General features: G+C 44.4%; 1 protein-coding gene across 2 annotated transcripts in view; it reads right to left on the bottom strand.

Moving 5' to 3' along the window:
* IL12RB1 (interleukin 12 receptor subunit beta 1) overlaps nt 1–19,424 on the bottom strand; it is a 253,753-nt gene that overhangs the window by 34,043 nt on the left and 200,286 nt on the right. For both annotated transcript variants that reach the window (XM_044280404.1, XM_044280414.1), the window contains one exon: nt 16,811–16,900. In XM_044280404.1, the coding sequence (XP_044136339.1) occupies nt 16,811–16,900 (90 nt within the window). The remainder of the gene's footprint in view (nt 1–16,810; nt 16,901–19,424) is intronic.

Raw genomic sequence — 19,424 nt, forward strand, 5'->3', positions numbered from 1 at the left:
ATTTTTGGGGAACGTTAGAAGGCTTAGAAGTTTAGAAGCAAATCTTGAAATTTTTCATAAAATTTCCAAAACCCACTTTTTAAGGACCAGTTCAGGTCTGAAGTCACTTTGTGAGGCTTACATAATATAAACCACATAAATATTACCCCATTTTAGACACTACATCCCTCAAGGTATTCAAAACTGATTTTACAAACTTTGTTAACCCTTTAGGTGTTCCACCAGAATTAATGGAAAATGAAGATGAAATTTCAGAATTTCTCTTTTTTGGCAGATTTTCAATTTTAATCAATTTTTTTCTGCTGACAAAGCAAGGGTTAACAGCCAAACAAAACTCTATATTTATTTTCCTGATTCTGTAGTATATAGGAACACCCCATATGTGGTCATAAACTGCTGTACGGGCACACGGCAGGGTGCAGAGGGAAAGGAACGCCATATGGTTTTGGAAGGCAGATTTCACTGGAATAATTTTAAGTTGCGATGTCACATTTGAAGACCCCCTGATGCACCACTGGAGTAGAAACTCCCCAAAAAATTACCCCATTTTAGAAACTATACATCTCAAGGTATTCAAAACTGATTTTTACAAACTTTGTTAACCCTTTAGGTGATCCACAAGAATGAATGGAAAATGGAGATGAAATTTCAGAATTTCACTTTTTGGGCATATTTTCCATTTTAATCCAATTTTTTCAGTAACAAAGCAAGGGTTAAATAGCCAAACACAACCCTGATTCTGTAGTTTACAGAAACACCCCATATGTGGTCGTAAGATGCTGTACGGACATGGCAGGGCGCAGAAGGAAAGGAACGCCATATGGTTTGTCACATACACGGGGGTGGGGTAGTGACCACTGAACTCCACCCTCACTCCAGTCCCTGCCTACTTGCCTCGCAAATCCTAGTGACAAGAACAATTGGTCGACAAATCCTTAGCTAGGATAGTGCAGGGAAGACAAACAACACAAACAGAAAGGTCAAACAAGCCGCGTCAAAATCGAGAGAGTAGAAAAGGTACCGTAGAAGCAAGCAGAGAATCGTCAAGACAAGCCAAAGTCAAACCAGGAGAGCACGCCAAGACCAGAGGTCTAGACGGATGGGAAATTGGAAGCCACGCAGGAACAAACAAACCAGGTGAGTATCATGCAGGAAGGCCACAGATTGCCTGTTTAAATAGAGCGCTGGTGGAGTCATGTGACGTGGCCAGCGTCATATGACTCCAGAGTTTTGATGCAGCCAAGCACCGAGTAATCAGATTGGAACTCAGCCCTATTGCGGTTGTCATAGGAACGGGCAACGCGGGGCGCGCTGATGAAGCGAGCGCACCCCGTCCATCCTCGCTTCCCGGACAGTACCCCCCCCCTTTTACGCGGCACCACCGGACCCAAGGCCCCAGGCGACAGCTTCTCAGAATGTTCAATATGACATTTTTTGACAAGCCTAGTGGCGTGAACATCCTTAGCTGGTACCCAGGACCTTTCCTCCGGTCCATAGCCTTTCCAGTGTACCAGATACTGTAGGGAGTTGCAGACTTTCCTAACATCCAAAATTTTTGAAACCACAAATTCCTCAGAATTATTAACCAGTACTGGCGGCGGAGCGGGCTGTGAAGAAACCACAGGAGAAACATGTCTTTTCAGCAGAGATTTATGGAAGACATCATGGATGTGGAACGAATCAGGTAACCTTAATCTAAACAACACTGGATTGATTACCTCCGTAATCTCGTATGGACCTATAAAACAAGGTGCAAACTTTTTGGAGGCCATCTTAAGAGGCACATTCTTAGAGGACAACCACACCTGATCCCCAACCTGAAAATCCACCCCCCTAGAATGTCTCTTATTTGCTTTGATTTTTTGATTATTTTGAGCCTTCTCTGAACCCGGGCCCAAACTGTGCACAGTTCAGATGAGACCTTATCCGCCTCAGCGTTAGACGAGGAGACAGATGACCCAGAATGAAAACGAGGATGGAAACCGTAGTTCCAAAAGAATGGGGAGACACCAGGAATTAACATGGTTGTTAATCGCAAATTCTGCCAAAGGAAGGTATTTAACCTATATCTGTTGATCACCAGAGACATATGACCTGAAAAATTGTTCCACAGACTGATTAAGTCGCTCTGTCTGCCCGTTACTCTCAGGATGATAGGCAGACGAGAAGGACAATGAGATTTGGCACCTCTGACAGAAGTCTCTTCAAAATCTCAACACAAACTGAACACCCCTATCAGACACAATGTTCTCGGGTACACCGTGCAAACGTACAATTTGTTTCACAAATACAGAGGCCAGAGTCTTAGCATTAGGAAGTTTAGCAAGGGGGAAAAAAAAAAAGTACCATCTTACTGAATCTGTCGACCATTACCCAAACCACAGTTTTACCCTCAGCAGGTGGCAGATCTGTGATGAAGTCCATAGAAATATGGGACCAGGGTCTACTGGGAATGGGTAGGGGTTGCAGTTCACCAGCAGGATGAGTCCTAGGGGTTTTGGACCTGGCACACACCTCGCAGGCCAACACATAGGACTTGATATCCTTGAACAGGGTGGGCCACCATTAAGACCTGGACACCAGTTCTTTAGTACTCTTGATACCCGGATGTCCACACAAAACAGAGTCAGGACACTCACCCTACAGCCGGAGACGGAACTGTTCAGGAACAAACAACTTATCTGTTGGTGTGAGTGCCAGAGCCAGATGTTGTTCTGCCTTAATAAGAGCCATAAGATCTTGGGACACGGCTGCTAAAAAGACACTAGCTGGCAATATGGTTTCAGGCGGTGCGTCTGTCGGCTGGATCGCACAGAAACTCAGAGATAAGGCATCTGCCTTCACGTTCTTACTTCCTGGCCTGAAAGTGATGGAGAAATTAAAGCGTGTGAAAAACAATGCCCATTGGCGGGGATTCAACCTCTTAGCAGACTCAAAAAACATAATTTTAATGGCCAGCAATTCACGATTCTGCACATCATAATTTCTCTCAGTTGGAAAACATTTTTTGGAAAAGAAGGCACAAGGCCTTAAATTGGTAAGACTAGCAGGACCTTAAGAGAGGACTGCCCCCACTCCGTCCTCAGATGCATCCACCTCCACAATAAAAGGTCTCTCTTGATCCGGCTGAATCAAAACTGGGGCACAGCTGAAAGCCTTCCTAAGTTTTTCAAATGCTTCAGTAGCCTCAACAGACCAGTTATCTAGGTCCATCCCCTTTTTTGGTGAGGTCGGTCAAGGGCCTAGCAATTGCCAATTTTTTTTTTATAAATCTACAGTAATAATTAGCAAATCCTAAAAAACGTTGTAATTCTTTTAAGGATGACGGCCTTATCCAGTCCAAAATTGCCAATACCTTGCTATGATCCATTTTAAAAGCATGGGGAGTGAGGACATACCCAAGATACAGAATCTATTTGTCACGGATGTAGTAGGGGAGAACACCAAAAGACAACAAGAAGGAAGGAAAAAGACACTAGGCCTCACCGCTAGGGAAGGAAAAGGGTCACCACCTAAAAAACCCTGCTCCTCGCCCTAACTCCTATCCATATGGGCACTACTCGATGGTAGAGATGACCATACACAGGAACCTAGAAAACCCTGGTGGCCCTCGGATGCCCTAATGGTAATGACAGGGCAGAGACAACCCGCTCCTTCCCTGGTGAAGGAACCAGCGTCTCGCTGAGGCCTAGTACACAACAAAGGTGGGGGGGAATACAAAATACAACAAGCGTAATACTTAACTTCTGAGGCTGATGGATGAACAGGACTTCAACTAGAACCACACTCCAGCTCTTCTAAAAACCAAATGAAGCTATCCGGTGCAAGGAGTGATGGGTAAAGTCAGACTAAATAGTAGGAGGTAAAGGTCACATGATCCCCACCTGAACAGGAGGTGTGGACATACAAGCAACACACAGACAAAGTGAAACCAAAACCAAAAGAGGCTGTCAGATCACTAATGTGCAGATAATCTTTCAGACCTTCTAAAACCTGTCACCGGTGTGATAGTACCTCCCCCCCCCCCTTCTACGGGTGACCTCCGGGCACGCAGGACCGACCTTATCAGGATGAGCTCTGTGGAATGCTCTCACCAGACAACTAGCATGAACATCGGTCGCTGGAACCCACATCCTCTCCTCTGGTCCATACCCTCCCCAATGAACGAATACTGCTGATCTGAAATTCTAAATTGCCGTTCACCATGACAGGAGCAGGAGGCAAGGAGGACGGCTCAACAGGTTCAACACATTTCTTTAACAACGATTTATGAAAAACGTTATGGATTTTCAATGCCTGAGGAAGTTCAAGACGGAAGGCTACAGGGTTAACAATGGCAGTGATCTTATATGGACCAATAAATCTTTGTCCCAACTTCCAAGAAGGTATCTTAAGTTTAATGTTTCTTGTAGACAGCCACACAGAATCACCAACTCTCAGGTCCAGACCACTCATACGTTTCCTGTCAGCCGCACGCTTATACCTGTTGCTCATCTTTTCCAGGTTATTTTGGATTTTTCCGCCAAATAGAAGACAAAGAAGAAGCAAATCGTTCCTCCTCAGGAATGCCAGAATTATGAGGACCAGAAAATGTACCAAACTGTGGATGGAACCCATATGCCACAAAAAAACTGCGACTTAGTGGATTCCTGTCTACGGTTATTTATAGCAAACTCAGCTAACGACAAAAATGAAGACCACTCTTCCTGATTCTCTGAAACAAAACATCTCAAGTAAGTCTCCAGATAAGTGCGCTCTGTCTGTCTGTTCGACTGAGGATAAAAAGCCGAAGAGAAGGACAATTGTACACCCAGACGAGTACGGAACACTCTCCAGAATCTGGAAACAAACTGAGTCGCTCTATCGGACACCACATCAGAGGGAATGTCATGTAGTTTTACGATGTTGTCGACAAACACCTGCGCAAGAGTTTTAGCATTGGGTAGACTAGGTAATGCAATAAAGTGTGCCATTTTACTAAAACGATCGACAACCACAAAATTACAGTCTTTCCTAAAGAATTCGGTAAATCCGTGATAAAACCCATGGACAAATGGGTCCAAGGTTTGGACGGGATGGGCAATGGAAGCAGAGATCTGGAAGGCCGAGTATGTGTCACCTTAGCACGTGCACAGGTACCACAGGCTGACACATAGTCCTCAATACACTTACGGAACCCCGGCCACCAGAATCTGCGAGAGATGAGATCGACAGTCGATCTACTCCCAGGGTGCCCAGCAAGCACTGTACAGTGATGTTCCTCGAACACCTTGTGACGTAATTCGGAGGGAACAAACAACTTCTCCTGAGGACAAGAGTCCGGAGCATCCTCCTGTGCCTCCAACACCCTGGCCTCGAGATCAGGATAAAGAGCGGATATAACCACCCCTTCAGATAAAATGGGACTAGGGTCATTAGACTCACCACCCCCAGGAAAGCTACATGACAAAGCATCCGCCTTGACGTTCTTAACCCCAGGGCGGTAAGCGACGATAAAGTTAAATCTGGTGAAAAACAATGACCATCTGGCCTGCCTTAGGTTTAGTCACTTAGCCGATTCCAAGTAGGCCAGATTCTTGTGATCCGTAAAAGGATGAATTGCTCCTTCCAACCAATGCCGCCATTCCTCGAATGCCAACTTAATGGCCAGCAATTCCCTATTCCCCACATCATAATTATTTTCAGAAGTCAAGAGTTTTTTAGAGAAAAATACACATGGGCGCCATTTACTGGGCGAAGGACCCTGTGACAATATTGCTCCTACCCCTACCCCAGACACGTCAACCTCAACAATAAATGGCTAAGACACATCCGGTTGCACCAGAATAGGGGTAGATGCAAAACATTCTTTCACAGCAGAAAAGGGGTGTAATGCAACATCAGACAAGATAGAATTATCAGCACCCTTCCTAGTCATGTCTGTTAAAGGTTTAACCACCGATGAATAGTTCAAGATAAATTTACGGTAGTAAATAAGCACTTTCAGATTTTCGGGGCGATCCCAGTCCAACACGGCACGGACCTTCTCGGGATCCATACGAAAACCTGAGGATGAGAGCAGGTAACCCAGAAATTGCACTTCCTGTACAGCAAATACACACTTTTCCATCTTAGCATACAACTTATTCTCTCTTAGGATCTGTAACACCTGTCTCACATGATCCTGATGAGTCTCCATATTAGGCAAATAAATTAGTATGTCATCAAGGTATACAACGACAAACCTCCCCACCAGATGATTAAATATTTCATTGACAAAGTGTTGAAAAACCGCAGGAACATTGGTTAACCCAAAGGGCATGACCAGGTTTTCAAAATGACCCTTAGGGGTATTAAATGCAGTCTTCCACTCATCCCCCTCCTTGATCCTTACCAGATTATATGCCCCCCTCAGATCCAATTTAGAGAACACCTTGGCACCGACAATTTGACTAAACAAATCCGGAATCAAAGGAAGGGGGTAAGAATCATGGACGGTAATATGATTGAGCTCACGGAAGTCCAGACATGGTCTCAGGGTACCATCCTTTTTCTTTACAAAGAAAAATCCAGCAGCCACTGGGGACTTGGATGGTCTAATATGTCCCTTTGCCAAACTCTCGTGATATACTCTCGCATAGCCTTTCTTTCGGGTTCTGAAAGATTATACAACCGAGATTTGGGCAATTTAGCTCCGGGAATAAGATTGACGGGACAGTCATACTCCCGGTGCGGAGGCAACTCCTGATTACAACTCTCAGAAAACACATCAGAAAATTTAGAAATTAACGAGGGTACAGTTTTAGTGGTAACCATAGAGAACGATGCATCAAGACAGTTGTCCATGCAAAAATCACTCCATCCGAGAATCTGTCTCGTTTGCCAATCGATGTTAGGGTTATGTTTGCTTAACCATGGTAAGCCCAACACCAACAGAGCAGGCAGACCCTCCAACACATAACAGGAGATAGATTCCTGATGCAAATCACCCACTCTTAAATGAGTGTCATTCAATACCTGCGACAGGCATTTTTGGGCTAGAGGTGCTGAGTCAATTGCAAAGCCAGAAATACTATTCTCTAATGCATTAGTAGCCAACCTGTGAATGCGTACAAACTGTCCATCAATCAAGTTAACTCCTGCCCCACTGTCGATAAATGCTTCGATTTTCACAGTTTTGGACTCTAGCGCCACCTTGGCAGACAGGAGAAAACAGGTACTACCAGTAAAAGACAAAAGTAGGTTTTCTTGCTCCCCACCCACACTACCAATAGTAATTTGGGGATAAAACTTTTTTTTTCTTTTTTTTTTTTACACCTTGATGCTGCAAGTACAGACAAATATTCACAAAATGTCCCTTCTTGGCACAACAAAAGCAGACTCCTTTCACATGACCCAAGCTTTTGCCAGTAGTTCCAGGAGTAGCTCCTCCTAACTGCATAGGCTCATCACAAGGCACAACCACCCGTGTCTCTCCAACATAAGTGTCAAAGGAAGCAGTACCCTTATTGGACAGTACGTCCTGAAGGTGAGGACCCCTAGACCTCTCCCTCAGGCGTCTATCAAGACATACAGCAAGGGACATAGCTGCTTCCAATGACTCAGGATTTTCATGAAAAGCCAATGCGTCCTGCAGTCTCTCAGAGGAGAGACCCTGGCAGAATTGGCTACGGAGAGCAGAATCGTTCCAATTCGGGTCATCATAGATAAGACCCAAGGCTCTAAAGAGTCCATCTACCGACCGGAGGCACGGTGATCCGGTCAGCAGAGAAAAAGCCCAAGATTGGGCGTCCTCTTTAACCCCTTAAGGACCGGGCTCATTTTCACCTTAAGGACCAGGCCATTTTTTGCAAATCTGACCAGTGTCACTTTATGTGTGAATAACTTAAAAAACGCTTTTACTTATCCAGGCCATTCTGAGATTGTTTTTTTCGTCACATATTATACTTCATGACACTGGTAAAATGGAGTAAAAAAATAAATCATTTTTATTTATAAAAAAATACAAAATTTACCAAAAATAAGGAAAAATTAGTAAATTTCCAAGTTTCAATTTCTCTACTTCTATAATACATAGTAATACTTTACATTCCCCATATGTCTACTCCATGTTTGGATCATTTTTGATGGATGAACAGAACCACACTCCAGCTCTTCCAAAAGCCAAATGAAGCTATCCAGAGCAAGGAGTGATGGGTAAAATCAGACTAAATAGTGGGAGGTAAAGGTCACATGATCCACACCTGAACAGGAGGTGTGGACATACAAGCAACACACAGACAAAGTGAAAACAAAACCAAAAGAGGCTGTCAGATCACTAATGTGCAGATAATCTTTCAGACCTTCTAAAACCTGTCACCAGTGTGACACTCTTGTACCCCCAAAACACATTTCTCCTGTTTGGCCACCAATTGATTCTTCCTCAAAACCTCCAACACTTGTTTTCCATGAGACACATGACTCTCATAATCAGGGGAAAAAAAATCTAATCATCATCAAGGTAAACAATTACAAAATTTACCCAAGAATTCTCTAAAAATATCATTCATAAAGTTTTGAAACACAGCTGGCGCATTGCTGAGTTCAAAAGGCATTACAAGATATTCAAAGTGTCCAGCTGGTGTATTGAAAGCTGTCTTCCACTCGTCTCCCTCCTTAATTCGAACCAAGTTACATGCTCCCTTCAGATCAATTTTAGAGAACCAGGAAGCCCCCATTACCTGATTAAACAAATCAAGAATAGTAATCTTATTAAACTCCCGGTAGTTGATGCAAGGTCTGAGGCCTCCATCTTTCTTTTTTTAAAAGGAAAATTCCGCCCCCATAGGAGATACAGAAGGCCTAATGTGTCCCTTGCTGAGACTCTCTTCAACATAATCTTCCCTGGCCTTGCGTTCAGGTCTGGAAAGATTATAGATACGTCCCTTGGGATATCTGGGCCCCTCTACCAATTCAAAGGCGCAATCATAAGGTCTATGGGGCGGTAGCAACTTGGAGTTCGAGGAGGAGAACACATCCATATATTCCTTTAAGAGTAAAGGCAATGTATTAGAATCTGCTGAGACACCCGCTTGCACTACAAACAAGCACGAGTCGCATTCAACCCTCCATTTCACTAATTCCCCCTTGATCCAGTCAATAATGGGGTTATGTAACTGGAGCCAAGGCATTCCTAGTACCACCTCTACTGGTAAGTTTTCTAGAACCAACAGAGAACACATTTCAGAGTGAAACACCCCCACAGTCAAGGATATCTCCGGGGTAGAATACTTCACAGTACCACCCACCAGGGGGGAATTGATAGCCATGATGTGGATGGGAGTGGGTAGTGTCAAAATCGGAATACCCAACTTTAATGCAAATCTCCTATCAATAAAGTTGGCAGCAGAACCTGAGTCAATGAACGCATTACCAGAACATTTGTTAATACCCAAGGAGACAGTAATAGGTACTAATAACTTGTTCTTGACCACATTAGGAAATACCTGGTTCTTAAGCTCCCCTGTCTTGGTAGAGTTACCGGAAGAAGGTTTATTGGAGCATTGGTTTATCCAATGGTCTGACTCGCCATAATAGAAACAAGCCCCTTGTCATCTACGCTGATCTCTATGAGTCATCCCGACCTGCTGTCACCGCCAGCTCTCTGAGACGGTCTGGCAGACGTTCTTCTGTACCTCTTGCATGATGTTCTTTGTTTTGGTTTCACTTTGTAATCTCCTTTCCTTCTCCCAGCTGTCACCTATTCACACTAATTGCCTGCCTTTATATTCCCTCCCATACTGCCTCACTTTGCGGTTTATACTACTTCCTGGATCAAAGTGATCACTGCTGGAGACTTCTGTTACTGCTTGTTCAGATAAGTCCTTTCTTGTATTGTGTTTCTTTGCTGGCTTGATGCTAGGTGACCCTGACTCCCTCTGTATTAAGTGCAGGGAGCCGGTGGTAGTGTCCCCTCACTGTTATAGGGTTTTCAAGTGTCACACAGTCTAGGTACGAGGGCATGCAATCGTCTACCTCTGAGACCCTTGTATGTGCTTAGCAGTCAGGGTGAGCTCTTAGGGGTCACCTTTATGCTCCTTAGTTTGGGATCAAGCCAGTCGGATGTTTATCCATAACTTCCAGCTATCTGCAATATCATCCGTGACACCTGCATGGGTTTCTGAGAAGAGAAATCGGCTCTGTTCACAGGACAGACCTCTGACTGGAGCACCTCCTGGGAAAAAAGCAAATGTTCCTGCCGTCTCTCCCTAACACGTCTGTCAAGTCGAACAGCGAGTGTCATGGTCTCATCTAATGTCTCAGGAAGCTGGTAGTTCACTAACAGGTCTTTGAGATTTTCAGACAACCCTGACCTGAACTGGCTTTTTAGGGCTGGTTCATTCCAGCCAGAAGGAACACACCATCTCCGGAACTAGGTACAATACTCTTCGGCAGGTTGGTCTCCCTGTACCAAAGCCTTAAGAGCGGTTTCAGCTACCATGGCCCTGATAGGTTCATCATACAAGGTACCCAGAGCCTGGAAGAACCCCTCGACAGAGCTGAGACAACCAGCGTCAGCAGGCAAGGAAAAAAAACAATCCTGGGGATCTCCCTGGAGATGGGAGATTACAATGCCCACACGCTGGCTCTCAGAACCGGATGACAAGGGGCGTAATCTGAAATAAAGTTTACAACTCTCTTTGAAAGAAAACAACTTTCTACGGTCACCTAAGAACGGTTCAGGAAGCTTAATCTGAGGCTCCATATGATGACTAGATACATGCAGAGTGGAGGCACTCTGTCCTGACTCATGTAAACGGAGTTCCCCCCTCCCTATTCCTGAACCATCTGAGTCAGATTAGAAACATGCTCCGTCAGGGTAACCAAAGGATTCATGATAACAGTGGTAATGATGGCCTGTTATTCTGTCACATACACAGGGGGTGGGGTAGTGACCACTGAACTCCACCCTCACCCCTGTCCCTGCCTACTTGCCTCGCAAGTCCTAGCGACAAGGGACAACTGGTCAACAAACCCTTAGAGAGCAGAAAAGGTACCGGAGGAGCAAGCAGAGCATCATCAGGACAAGCAGAAGTCAAACTAGGAGAGCACACCAAGTGTCACGAGGGTGTCAAGAGCCACGTCTGACTCCGTTATACCCGGGGTCAGGAAGTCGCAGCGGGTGGCTGCGCGCTCTATGTCTAAAGATCACGTTGTTTCTTAGTGATTGTTTTCTGTGTTTGCCTTGCAATCCTTTTTGTCTCACTCAGGGATCCGTAGCTTCTCCTCCTCAGCTGTTTCTTGTCTGCCACTCCCAACCTCCTTATATTCTCCTCTCACACTTCTCTAGTTGCCAGTTATAGAGCTTCCTGCCTGGACTTCTATACTGACCCACTGGAGCTGTGAATCCTGGTTGTTGTTCCAGAGTGCTACCCTCCGGATCCCTGTTGGGCTTTTTGTTGTCTCCTGTTGTCGCCCACCTGGGATTATATGTTGAGTCTGTATTGTCTGTCCTCCCCTTGGTGTTTTCCTTTAGAGCTAGTGGTGCGGACTAGTGTTCCCACCGCCCTGTTCACTATCTAGGGCTCATCTTAGGGAAAGCCAGGGTTTTAGGCACGTGATCGGCGTACGGGTGAGGAACCCGTCTAGGGACGTCAGGGCAGCCAGGTGCCAGCCGCAAGGTGAGTCAGGGGTCACCACCTTCCCTCTCACTTGGGCAGGGCCTTCCTCTTTCCCTCCCTTTGTGTCACGCATGTGATAGTCACGCCGATCGTGATACCAAGGCCAGGGGATGAGACGTACGGGAAATCGGAAGCCAAGCAGGAACAGACAAACAAGGTGAGTATCATGCAGGAAGGACCTCAATAACAGGCTATCTGTGGCCTGTTTAAATAGAGCGCTCGTGGAGTCATGTGACGTGTCCAGCATCACATGACTCCAGAGTTCTGATGCAGCCGAGCGCCAAGTGATCGGCTTGGCGCTCAGCCCTATTGTGGTTGTCATGGGAACGGGTGACGCCGGGCGCACTGATGACGCGAGCGCGCCCCGGCCGTCCCCGCTTCCCGGAACAACGCATTGTGACGTTTTTTGGAAGGCAGATTTCACTGGAATAATTTTAAGCTGCCATGTCACATTTGAAGACCCACTGATGCACCCCATTTTGGAAACTACAGGATAAGGTGGCAGTTTTGTTCATACTATTTTAGGGTACATATGCTTTTTGGTTGCACTATATTACACTTTTTGTGAGGCAAGGTAACAAAAAATAGCAGTTTTGGCATCGTTTTTATTTTTTGTTATTTACAGTTTTCATCTAACAGGTTAGACCATGTGGTCTTTTTATAGCCAGGTTGTTACGGAAGTGACAATACCAAATATTTTTTGGTTGTTTGTTTCAGTTTTGGATAATAAAGCATTTTTTTTAGTGTCTCCATATAATGAAAGCCATAGTTTTTTTTACATTTTGGGTGACTGTCTTTTTTAGGGGCTCATTTTCGGTTTCATTAGACTATTTTAGGGTGCATATGACTCTTTGATTGCTTGGTAATACACTTTGTGTGATGTAAGGTGACAAAAAAAGGCTTTTTTGACACTTACATTTTTTTATTTTTTACAGTGCCCATTTGAGGGGGATGTAAGGTGACAAGAAATGGCTTTTGACACCGTTTTTTTTTTATTTTTTTACGGTGTTCATGTGATATTTTTATAGAGCAGGTTGTTACGGACGTGGAGATGTACAATATGTATACTTATTTTAATTAAAGTTTTACACAATAATAATTTTTTAAACAAAAAGAAAATCACGTTTTAGTGTCTCTATAGGCTGAGAGCCATAGTTTTTATACTTTTTGGATTATTGTCTTAGGCAGGGTATCATTTTTTGTGGTTTGATTCACACAATTTTGGGGTGCATATGACTTTTTGATCGCTTACTATTACACTTTTTGTGATGTAAGGTTACAAAAAATGGCTTTGACACCATTATTTTTTTTTTTTTATTTTTTTTTTTACAGTGATCACCTGTGGGGTTAAGTCATGTGATATTTTTATAAGTTTTTTAGAGCAGGTTGTTACAGATGCGGTGATACCTAAAATATATACTTTTTTTATTTATTTAAGTTGTACACAATAATATCATTTTTGAAACCAAAAAAATCATGTTTTTGTGTGTCCATAGTCTGAGTGCCATATTTTATTTTATTTTTTTAGGCGATTGTCTTAGGTAGGTGCTCATTTTTTGAAGGATGAGATGACAGTTTGATCGGCACTATTTTGGGGTGTATATGACTTTTTGATCGCTTGCTATTACACTTTTTGTGATATAAGGTGACAAAAAATGGCTTTTGGCACCGTTTTTAAGAATCTTTTTTTTTGAGGGGTTAGGTTATGTGGTATTTTTATAGAGCAGGTTGATATGGATGTGGCGATACCTAATAGGTCTACTTTTTCTTCTTCTTACATTTAAGGCTACTTTCACACTAGCGTTCGGGTGTCCGCTTGTGAGCTCCGTTTGAAGGGGCTCACGAGCGGACCCGAACGCAGCCGTCCAGCCCTGATGCAGTCTGAATGGAGCGGATCCGCTCAGACTGCATCAGTCTGGCGGCGTTCAGCCTCCACTCCGCTCGCCTCGCTTGCAGCGTTCGGGTGTCCGCCTGCCCGTGCGGAGGCGTGCGGATCCGTCCAGACTTACAATGTAAGTCAATGGGGACGGATCCGTTTGAAGATGCCACAATATGGCTCAATCTTCAAGCGGATCCGTCCCCCATTGACTTTACATTGAAATTCTGGACGGATCCGTCCGAGGCTATTTTCACACTTAGCTTTTTTTTGCCATTTTAATGCAGACGGATCCGTTCTGAACGGAGCCTCCGTCTGCATTAATATGATCGGATCCGTTCAGAACGGATCCGATCGAACGCTAGTGTGAAAGTAGCCTAACACTATAAAAGCATTTTTGAAACAAAAAAAAAATCATGTTTTAGTCTCTCCATATTCTGAGAGCTATAGTTATTTTTTATTTTTTAGGCGATTGTCTTAGGTAGGGGCTAATTTTTTGCGGGATGAGGTGATGGTTAAATTGGTACTATTTTGGGGGGCATATGCCTTTTTGATCGCTTGGTGTTGCACTTTTAGTGATGTAAGGTGACAAAAGAAATTGCTTTATTAGCACAGTTTTTATTTTATTTTCTTAACGGTGTTCACCTAAGGGGTTCATGTGATATATTTTTATAGAGCTGGTCAATACACACGCGGCAATACCTAAAAATGTTTTACTTTATTTTGGAAAAAGGACGCTTTTTTTTTTTACTTGAAACTTTAAAAAAAAATATTGTAAAACTTATTTTTTTCACTTCTTTTATTTGTCCCACTCTGGAACTTCAACATTTCAGGGTCTGATCCCTGTTTCAATGCAGCGCAATACATCTGTATTGTGCTGTATTATACTGTTAGGCCCCTTTCACACGGGCGAGAATTCCGTGCGGGTGTAATGCGTGAGGTGAATGCATTGCACACGCACTAAATCCGGACCCATTTACTTCAGTGGGGCTGTGCACATGAGCGGTGATTTTCACGCATCACTTGTGCGTTGCATGAAAATAGAAAGCATCCGCAAACAAGTGCGGATGCGGTGCGATTTTCACGCATGGTTGCTAGGAGATGATAGGGATGAAAGCAACCCCGGACCCCATTAAAGTGTATTCCCTGTGTTATTTTCCCTTATAACTGAAAATAGTAGCATTCTTAATACAGAATGCTTAGTAAAATGTAGCTTGAGGTGTTAAAAAATAAAAAAATAAACTTACCTGTTCCAATTGATCGCGCAGTCGGCTTCCTCTTCTTGCTTCTTCTTTCAGGACCTGCAAAAGGACCTTTGATTCTATCTTCATTCAGCAGGACCTGCGTTGACGTCACCACGCTCACCACTTGGTGAGTACGATTATGTCACCAAAGGTCCTTTTGCAGGTCCTAACAGAAGCAAGAAGAGGATGCCGACTGCATGATCTATTGGAACAGGTAAGTTAATTTTTTTTTTTTTTTAACACCTTAATCTACATTTTACTAAGCATTCTGTATTAAGAATGCTATTATTATCCCTTATAACCATGTTATAATAGAAAATAAAATATACAGAACACCGATCCCAAACCCGAACTTCAGTGAAGAAGTTCGGGTCTGGGTACCACAGTAAGTTTTTTATCACCCGACATATTGCACCGCGCGATAAAAACTGAACATCGGAACGCAGTCGCCCATACATGCCCGGCCCCAAGCCTTGGATTGGCTTGGGGCTGCCATGGTAACCATCGAGTCCCCGTCACAGCAGCACGGGGACCTGATGGATGAGGTGAAGGAGCGCAAACCTCTCATATGCCGCGGTCAGCAATGACCGCGGCATATGAGGGGTTAATCTACCGGCATCTGCATTATAAACGATGCTGGTGGATGCAGCACGGATCCGGCTTTTATTAACAGCCGGATCTCTGCCGCTGATCGCGGCACCGGAGGGGGGGGGGGAAGGACCGGGGCACTAAGTACCAGCCTTTTAGGATGAGCATTCTCATCCTGGGTCCTTAACGTGTTAATGAAAGCTGTTATTATAAGGTAATTACAGATCTTTTGATCTTATGACAGTTACACTTTAATATTAGCAAAATAAAATCTTTTATGAGAAGAGCATAAAGCTGGCCATACTGATTAGATGAAAGTTGGCCAAACCCACTGATTTCATTGGATCATGAAATGATCTGTTATGTCTGGCGGCTCTTGACTGTCTTGTAACAGCAGATGTTAGGGAGAAGAGGGATTGGGCAGTGGCTTATTTCCTTTACCAAAGGTACTTAAAGGGGTTGTCCTGGTTTAGAGCTGAACCCAGACATACCCATAATTTCACCCAGGCAGCCCCCCCTGATGTTAGCATCGGAGCATTTAATGCTCTGATGCTCTCCCTTGCCCTGCGCTGGATCGCACAGGGCAACGGCTCTTTCGTTTACAATAACACACTGTCGGGTGGAGGCTTCCGCCCAGCAGTGTGTTCGATGACATCACCGGCTCTGATGGGCGGACTTTAGCGCTGCCCTAGCCGTTTTACAGACTAGCGCAGCACTAAAGCCTGCCCATCAGTGCCGGTGACGTCACCGTGCTCACTGCTGGGTGAAAGCCTCCGCCTGGCAGCCCCATGGAGAGCCCGGTACGTCACCGGAACACCAGAAAATGCCTTTGCCCTGCGCAATTTAGCACAGGGCAAAGGAGAGCATCGGAGCATGAACTGCTCCAATGCTCAAGTCAGGGGGCTGCCTGGGTGAAAATGGGGATATGTCCGGGTTCAGCTCTGAACCTGGACAACCCCTCTACCATTTAATACATTATGGAGAGCTTGCAGGCAAGTTAAAAGGAACAACAGTCTACTGGAAGGTGAGGAAGACTGCCACTTTCTCATACTATATTCTACTGAAAAGTTTTCTGTACTCACCTGCAATGCTATTGTTTCATGTACTGGTAATGAATGCAAACAATTATAACACTAGGTAAATGTATACAATAGTTGATAATAAAATACAAAGATGTCTACCAAAATACACTGGCATATCTACCACAGGTATGAGAACTTGGTAAAGGGCAATGTTATCTCTTAACAGCACCATCCTAAAAAATTCAATGTTTAGTACTGAAATTTGAAAAGTGAAGAAATACCGTAAATTGTCTCTCTTAGCCAGCAAATACAGTCTACAATATCAGTAGCTATAATATTGGCCTGGAAAACACAGTTCTAAACATCATTTCATTAAATCTGTAACAATGAAAACGGGTGAAAATATAGGAAAATGTAGAAAGAAAGGAAATTCCGACTTACGCTTGAAGTAGTTTGTTGTGCCCACAGTACTCTGGTTCTTACTCATCTTGTGAACGTAAATTTTGTAACACTTCATTGGGAGAAAATTATCTAAAGAAAAAAAATACACCTGATAAATCATTACAACCAAAATATTAAGTAATAAATACCTTTAAGTACACCTTAGAATTTCATGGTTTATGTATCAGCACATTAAAAAAAATCTGGTCTATAGTTCTTAAATTAGGTAACTACAACCTCAGATGAACAACAACACGTGAAAAATTACACCGAGTCATTATTTATGTAACAAAAACTAGGCAAAACTGCATATGCTGTGTGTTAAAAATTAAGCACGTACGGCTTCCATAGGAGTGTAATGACCAGCATCACGCAAAGGGAGGGAAAAGGGAAGGCCCTGCCCAAGGGAGAGGGAAAGGTGGTGACCCCTGACTCACCTTGCGGCTTGCACCTGACTGCCCTGACGTCCCTAGACGGGTTCCTCACCCGTACGCCGATCACGTGCCTAAACACTGGCTTTCCCTAAGATGAGCCCTAGGTAGTGAACGGGGCGGTGGGATCACTAGTCCGCACCACTGACACTAAGATGGAAACACCAAGGAGAGGACAGACAATACAGACAAACATATAATCCCAGGTGGGCGACAACAGCAGACCACAAAGGCCCAACAGGGATCCAGAGGGTAACGTTCTGGAACAACAACCAGGGAACGCAGCAACACAGCTCCAGTGGGTCAGTATAGAAGTCCAGGCAGGAAGCTCTATATCTGGCAACCAGAGAAGTGGGAGAGGGGAATATAAGGAGGTTTGGAGTGCTGGACAAGGAACAGCTGAGGAGAAGGAGCTACGGATCCCTGAGTGAGCCAAAAACGGTTGCAAAGCAAACCCAGAAAGCTGCCATAAAGAAACAGCCCTATCTTTCTACATAGAGCGTGCAGCCAACCGCTGCGACTTCCTGACCCCGGGTATAACGGAGTCAGGCGTGGTTCTTGACACCCTCGTGACAAGAAGTTGACAGGGTTAGGCTACTTTCACACTAGCGCTTGATCGGATCCGTTCTGAACGGATCCGATCATATTAATGCAGACGGAGGCTCCGTTCAGTACGGATCCGTCTGCATTAATAACTTAGAAAATTTTCTAAGTGCGCAAGATGCCTGAGCGGATCCGTTCAGACTTTCAATGTAAAGTCAATGGGGGACGGATCCGCTTGAAGATTGAGCCATATGGTGACCTCTTCAAGCGGATCCGTTCCCATTGACTTACATTGTAAGTCTGAACGGATCCGCTCGCCTCCGCACGGCCAGGCGGACAGCTGAACGCTGCAAGCAGCGTTCAGCTGTCCGCCTGTCCATGCGGAGGCGAGCGGAGCGGAGGCTGAACGCCGCCAGACTGATGCAGTCTGAGCGGATCCGCTCCATTCAGACTGCATCAGAGCTGGACGGAGGCGTTCGGGTCCGCTCGTGAGCTCCTTCAAACGGAGCTCACGAGCGGACCGGGGAACGCTAGTGTGAAACTAGCCTAAGTAGAAGCCAGGTGCTGCTAATCAAGTGCCTTTGATTAACTGACCATCAGCAAGTGTGAACAACTCTATAAAAAAAGTTTTGGCAGTTTGCTGGTCTGGAGCATTCAGACGTGTATTAACAGAATGCCATGTATCTTATAGAATGCCATGTATCCTATAGAAGCAATTATTGCTGACCATCAATCTGGGATGGGTTATAAGCAATTTCCAAAGAATGTGAAGTCCACCATACTACAGTAAGAAAGATTATTCACAAGTGGAAAACATTTAAGGCAGTTGTTAATCTTTGCAGGAGTGGACGCCCCAGCAAAATCACTCCATGGTCAAACGGTATATTGCTCAGAGATATTTCAAAAAACCCAAGAGCTACTTCTAAGACTCTATAGACCTCAGGTAGCACGTTAAATGTACATGTTCTTTACAGTACAATTAGAAAAAGACTGAACAAATATGGCTTGTTTGGAAGGATTGCCAGGAGAAAGCATCTTCTTTTTATAAAGAACATGGACAGTTTAAAGGGGTTCTTTGAGATTTTTGGCCTATCCTCCTGATAGTTTATCAGTATCTGATGAGTGGGGGTCCAACACCTGCAACCCCCACGATCAGCTGTTTGAGAAAGCACCAGCGTAGTATCGCCACAGTCTTCTTGCAGTTTTTCGTAGGTCATGTGATGTCACGTTCATTGGTCACATGGAGCAGACGCCGCTTAGCCCCATTAAAATGAACAAGGCTGAGCTGCGATACCAAACATAGCTGCTATCGAATGAAGGCACTGTGTTGGTGAGCAAAGAGAAGGCCGTGACACTACCAAGAACTCCTGTGCCTTCTCAAACAGCTGATCGAAGGGGGTCCTGGATGTCGGATCTCCACCGATCAGATACTGATGACCTATCTAGAGGACAGGTCATAAGTTCAAAAATCCCAGAATGCCCCTTTAACCCCTTGGATACCAGAGTAAATTTTTTTTTCCCCCCTATCTTCCTTGAGGCTCATTTTTGCGGGACAGGTTGTACTTTCTAATGTCACCATTTAATATGACATACAATGTAGTGGGAAGTGGGAAAAAATTCCAAATGGGGAGGAATTGGGA

Source organism: Bufo gargarizans, chromosome 1 (genome assembly GCF_014858855.1).
Source record: "Bufo gargarizans isolate SCDJY-AF-19 chromosome 1, ASM1485885v1, whole genome shotgun sequence".
NCBI lineage: Eukaryota > Metazoa > Chordata > Amphibia > Anura > Bufonidae > Bufo > Bufo gargarizans.